This window comes from Oncorhynchus clarkii, chromosome 22, assembly GCF_045791955.1.
Source record: "Oncorhynchus clarkii lewisi isolate Uvic-CL-2024 chromosome 22, UVic_Ocla_1.0, whole genome shotgun sequence".
In the NCBI taxonomy this organism is placed as follows: domain Eukaryota; kingdom Metazoa; phylum Chordata; class Actinopteri; order Salmoniformes; family Salmonidae; genus Oncorhynchus; species Oncorhynchus clarkii.
Window position 1 is genome coordinate 46041562 of NC_092168.1, and position 6490 is coordinate 46048051.

The 6490-nt window shown below is 38.3% G+C and overlaps 1 protein-coding gene across 1 annotated transcript; it reads left to right on the forward strand.

The window, feature by feature from the left end:
* The first annotated feature begins 247 nt into the window (after positions 1 to 247).
* Positions 248 to 1210, forward strand: LOC139381002 (trace amine-associated receptor 13c-like). The gene has a single exon (XM_071124227.1). The coding sequence runs from the start codon at positions 248 to 250 to the stop codon at positions 1208 to 1210; it is 963 nt and encodes a 320-aa protein (XP_070980328.1).
* Positions 1211 to 6490: the final 5280 nt, after the last annotated feature.

Sequence of the window (6490 nt, forward strand, 5' to 3'; positions counted from 1 at the left end):
TGTGTGTGTGTGTGTGTGTGTGTGTGTGTGTGTGTGTGTGTGTGTGTGTGTGTGTGTGTGTGTGTGTTTGTGTGTGTGTGTGTGTGTGTGTGTGTTTGCAGAGAGAAGCTGGAGAGGGGAGTGTCTGTCAGTAAATCAGGGATAAATAGAGAGGCAGAGCTCAGAGTTTGTCAGAAGGCTTACCTGACAGGGTCACACACAGGACCAAGCAGGAGCAGAACCTCAGCATTTTTACATTGTATTACAAATGGAGAAACATGAAGATGTTCAATACTGTTTTCAAGACGGAAACTCTTCTTGCAGAAAGGCTTTGCTATCGACATCTATCTACATAACACTGTACATCTTCTTCTCATTGATTTCAGCAGTTACAGTATTTTTGAATGTACTGGTGATCATCTCCATCTCTCACTTCAAGCAGCTCCACACTACAACCAACCTGCTCATCCTCTCTCTGGCTGCGTCAGATCTCCTGGTGGGATTGATTGTGATACCAGTAATGACTGTAGCAATAATGGAATCATGCTGGGGTTTTGGGGAATATTTCTGTGTGTTTCATGGCTACATTGCTTCTTTATGTACATCTTTATCTCTGGGCAATTTGGTCTTGATATCTATTGACCGCTATGTTGCTGTGTGTGATCCCTTATTGTACCACTCTAAAATAACAACAACAAGAATCACGTGTTGTATATCCATCACCTGGTGTTGTTGTATCATATACCGTGCTGCTAATATACAGTTTTTTGTAAGAATACAGGTACCAAGTAGGTGTTTAAAAGAATGTAATACTGTTGAAGGGTCATCCTGGGTTAATTTCACTGACATTGTAATTACAATGGTTGTCCCGTGCTCGGTTATTATTACACTTTATATTAAAATCTTTGTGGTGGCCAGATCACAGGCCAGAAAGGTATTTTCAAAAGAGGCTGCCAGCGTGTCTGGTGTTAAAACTGTACAGGCAAATAAGTCTGAGAGAAAAGCAGCAAAAACTCTAGCTATTGTTGTTTTCAACTATCTAATTTGTTGGATTCCATCTCTATTTATTTTCGTATTTTCTTCTATTTTAAGCGATAAATTTATATCATATTTCATCCATTTTATGGGACTTGTTAATTCCTTAATTAATCCAATCATTTATGCTATCCTTTATCCATGGTTCAAAGTGACAGCAAAACGTATTTTATCTCTCAATTTAAGGCGTTCATAGTTCATGTTTTTTATTCCCTAGTTTGACAAACATAAGTTTTATATAGTTTTTTTTACAATTGTTGCAAGTATTTCTTTCATGTAACAATACACTGACATGACTTAGTGTTGACTCAGTGTTTTCATCATCGGTACATGTGGTGTTGATACAGAATGATTTGGCAGGATTTGATTGGGATGGTGTTGATACAGAATGATTTGGCTGGATTGGATTGGGATGACTTCGAGAAGGCATAAGAAGGTATAAGTTTGTTTAATAAAATACATTGTAGTCATTTTGGGTTGTATATTCCAAATACCAAAGTGTGTGTGGTTGTTCCGTGTTATTTAATGATAAATAGTTTATAAGTATTCTAACATTTTGAGAATGTCATGAGTCTTTCTATATGTTGTTCAACATCTCCCTCTAGTGGCTCAATTGGGACACAACGCCTTCATCAAGTGAAGTAAAATGTAAATGTACAATATGCATGATGTAAGGTAACATCCAAGTCTATCTCAATGGTGTATTGTGGAAGTAGTTGATGGTCAAATTATAATTATATTCAAATATGGGTAACACTTTATAATAGCATTCAGTAATAAAACATGTGTAAGGAATGAACAGTTTGCTCACCATTTATTAATCATTACTCCCAAACTTGTTAAATGTTACTCAGGTATGTATTCTATTCTCAAATGTGTAAAATACTAGTATATGCATTAATGATTATGCACAACAGTGCTGGAAATCGCAGTAGACACTTCAAACTCAACATACTGGTTGTGAACAGTACCACTTCTCTCACTACATCACTGCTGCCAGGTCAGGGGTCACACCAGAGCAACTCTCTCAGATGCTGTGGAGTCTGAATTAATATAGATATTGGCAACACTTTATAATAACACTATGTAATAAATAATTTATAATGTTTATTCTGACTCCACATCATTAATGTCTCAATACTCTCACATTTGTTTTAGTAAGCTAGTTATTCACACATTGATAAACAACTTTTATGGTATGTAAAAATATTTTATAAGATCATTCAAAAGATGTTTAATTAACGAACGTATAAACCATTAACTGATCATTAGTAAAGTAGTTTTGCAGTCCCTAATCTAAAGCGAGGAATATTCACACTTTCTTAACTTATAAACAATTTACTAATCATTAGTAAAGTCATTTTGCAGAATCTAAAGGGAGGACTATTCACACTTTCTAATACTTTATAAATGTTTTGAACAGTGACCAGTTTAATTTATCACATAAAGATGGACATGCTATTGGTAGACATTCCAATACTACCTGATTCTACCTAATCTACCTGATCTCAAAATAATCTAGAACAAACCAATGGTAAACGATAAGCACACAACACAGAGGATGTTAACTCATTAAACATCTTATGAATGATTTTTTTCTTTTTTTTCTTTATTTAACTAGGCAAGTCAGTTAAGAACAAATTCTTATTTTCAATGACGGCCTGGGAACAGTGGCCTGTTCTGCCTGTTCAGGGGCAGAACGACCTTGTCAGCTCGGGGGTTTGAACTCGCAAACTTCCGGTTACTAGTCCAACGCTCTAACCACTAGGCTGCCCTGCCACCCCAGGGTAGCCTAGTCTTCTGAATCATTATTACAGACTATAAAAGTTGTTAATAAATGTGTGAATAACCAGCTTACTAAAACAAATGTGGGAGTAATGATACATGAATGATGAATAAACTATTTACTTAGCAAGTGTTATTGCAAAATGTTACCAGTCTCTATATTCATTCAGACTCCTCAACATCTGAGAGAGCTGCTCTTGAGTGACCCCTGACCTGGCAGCAGTGATGTAGTGAGAGTAGTGGTAGTGAGAGTAGTTATTGTGTTCATAACCAGTATGATGATGTTCAAGTGTCTTCTGCGGTCTCCTGCGCTGTTGTGTTGAATCATTAATGGATATAGTAGTATTTACACATCTGAGAATACCTAGTTTATTAACATTTAATTAAAGGTGGAGTAATGATAAATACATGGTGAGCAAACTGTAAATGACTCACAAATGGTTTATTACTGAATTTATAAAGTGTTACCCATAATTGGATGTTCTTACATTTGACCCTTAACTACACCATTATACCATTGAGATAGACTTGTACGTTATCTGATATCATGAAGCATTGTACATTTCAACTGTACTACACTTGATAAAGACGTCTTGCCTCAATTGAGCCACTAGAGGGAGATGTTAAACAACATATAGCGTGAGTTATGACGTCCTCAGAATGTAACATTAGAACACTAGATACTATTTATCATTAAGTAACATGGGACAACCACAGCCTTAGGTATTTGGAGTACACAATCCACAATGACTACAATGTATTTTATAAAACAAGCTTATGCCTTCTCCAAGTCATTCCATTCCAATCCAGACAAATCATTCAGTATCAACACCACATGTATCTATGGCGACAACACTGAGTTAAGTAATGTCAGTGTATTGTGAGAATACCTAGCTGAGTAACATTTCCCAAATGTGGGCTTAATGCAAATGGTTTATTACTGAATTTTATTACAAAGTGTTACCCATAATTGCATATTCTTACATTTAACCATCAACTACTTACACAATAGACAATTTATTTAGACCTGGACGTTATCTGATATCATGCAGTATTGTACATTTCAAATTTACTACACTTGATGAAGACGTTGTGTCACAATTGAGCCACTAGAGGGAGATGTTAAACAACATATAGAATTACTCATGACGTCCTCAGAATATACTATTAGAATACTTACTATTTATCATCAAATAACACTTAACATCCACAGAAGTATGCGTTCTCCAATTCAAGTGTTTTCCTTTTCCGTTGTGTTGTTTTCTCTGATTTAAACCAAAAAAACTAAGACATGTCATTTCCATTTCATTTAGTTGAATCAATCATCTCCAAAGCACTTATAAAATAATTTCCCACACAACAATGACAAGTCCTTCAGTATAAATCATGATTAGCAATTTAATCAATTTAGCCCTCCTCAACACCTTCAGCGGTAGCCCCCAGACCCTCGGTACAAGGACCATCTATAATACAGTTCTAATTACTGTATTGTAACAGTAAACATACCTTCCACAAAATCTTGTGATTGTGTGAATGTCACGTTTGTGTCGTTTTTTATTCATGACTTAATTTCGTAACACTTTATAATAATATTCAGTAATAAGCCACTTGTCTACAATCATTTACAGTTTGTTCCTAATTTACCGATCATTAGGTCCCACATTTGTTAAAAGTAAGTAAGCTATGTATTCTCACATGTATAAACAACTTTTAAATGATATTTTAATGATTAATTAATTTACTAATCAAGTATTTTTGCAGTCACTAATCTAAAGTGAGAGCTATTTGTATCTTTGGAACTATTAATCAATGTTTTGGGTGACCTGTGTAATTTCTCACAATAAGTAGACATTTAAGGTGTCAAAATGGGCTAGAACATATCACTAGTTGTAATGTATACGCTTGGAGTCAGGAAGCAGGTGCAGAAGGTAAGTTTAATGATGAGAAAACAGATAAACAAACAGATAAACAAAACAGGAGAAGAGTACTGAACAAAACCAATACTGCCAGTTCGCCAGGTACTGGAGCCGACCCCCACGACATCGGGAGTCCAGGAGGGACCTATAACAGGCTGGGGTACCCTCCATGTCCAGTGGAAACGGAGGATTGTTGCGGGGGACGGCATCAGTCAGGGGACCAGGAACCACCGGCCAGAGAAGGGAAACATGAAAGGAGGGTGAGATCCGATAGTTGATGGGAGTTCTAAACCTCATTGACCCTCCGGAGGACTTTGAAGGGCCCCACAAACTAGGGGCTCAGCTTCTGGTAGAGCAGGCGGAGCGGGAGGTTCCAGATGAGATCACCAGGATGGAACACAGGAGCTTCACTGCGATTGCAGTCCGCATGATCCTTCTGATGGCGAAGGGCGCGCGGCGTTCAACACCTCCTCTGCCCGCCAGAACCACTTGTCTACTGAAGCCCTCAGTCTGGCTTGGGGTCCACGGAGACATGGCCGGCTGATATCCCAGGACGCACTGGGAGGGAGTAAGCCCAGTGGAGGAATGACGAAGCGAATTCTGTTCGAAACATTTATGAAGTATTAAGAAAGTTTGAATAGTCTTCACTTTATATTAGGGACTTCAAAACTACTTGACTAATGATTAGTAAATGGTTTATACAGATAGTTACTAAACATCTGATGAATGATCTTCTGAATCATTATTACATACTATAAAAGTTGTTTATAAATGTATGAATAACTAGCTTACAAAAAACATGGGAGTAAATGAAAACCCTAATCATTGGCGACTCCATTACCCATAGTATTAGACTTCAAACGAATCATCCATACACTGTTTACCAGGGTGCAGGGCTACCGAAGTTAAGGCTAATCTGAAAATGGTGCTGGCTAAAGCTAAAACTGGCAAGTGTATAGGGTATAGGGATATTGTTATCCACGTCGGCACCAAAGATGTGAGGATGAAACAGTCAGAGGTCACCAAGCGCAAATAGCTTCAGCGTGAAAATCAGCTAGAAAGATGTGTCAGCATCGAGTAATTGTCTCTGGCCCCCTCCTAGTTAGGGGGAGTGATGAGATTTACTGCAGTGTCACAACTCAATCGCTGGTTGAAAACCGTTTTCTGCGCCTCCCAAAAGATAGAATTTGTAGCTATTTGGCCCTCTTTCTGGGACTCACCCACAAACAGGACCAAGCATGGCCTGTTGAGGAGTGACGGACTCCATCCTAGCTGGAGGGGTGCTCTCATCTTATCTACGAACGTAGACAGAGCTCTGACTCCCCTAGATTCACAATGAGATAGGGTGCAGGCCAGCAGCAGGATGTTAGCCAGCCTGCCAGCTTAGTGGAGTCTGCCACTAGCACAGTCAGTGTAGTCAGCTCAGCTATCCCCATTGAGACCATGTCTGTGCCTCGACCTAGGTTGGGCAAAACTAAACATGGCGGTGTTCGCCTTAACAATCTCACTGGAATAATGATCTCCTCCATTCCTGAAAGAGATTGTGATACCTCACATCTCAAAATAGGGCGACTTAATGTTAGATCCCTCACTTCCAAGGCAGTTATGGTCAATGAACTTATCACTGATCATAATCTTGATGTGATTGGCCTGACTGAAACATGACTTAAGCCTGATTAATTTACTGTGTTAAATGAGGCCTCACCTCCTGATTACACTAGTGACCATATCCCGCAAGAGCGGAGGTGTTGCTAACATTTATGATAGTAAATTTA

Coding starts and splice junctions, on each gene's coding strand:
- LOC139381002 (XM_071124227.1), top strand. CDS start 248: ATGGAGAAACATGAAGATGTTCAATACTGTTTTCAAGACGGAAACTCT.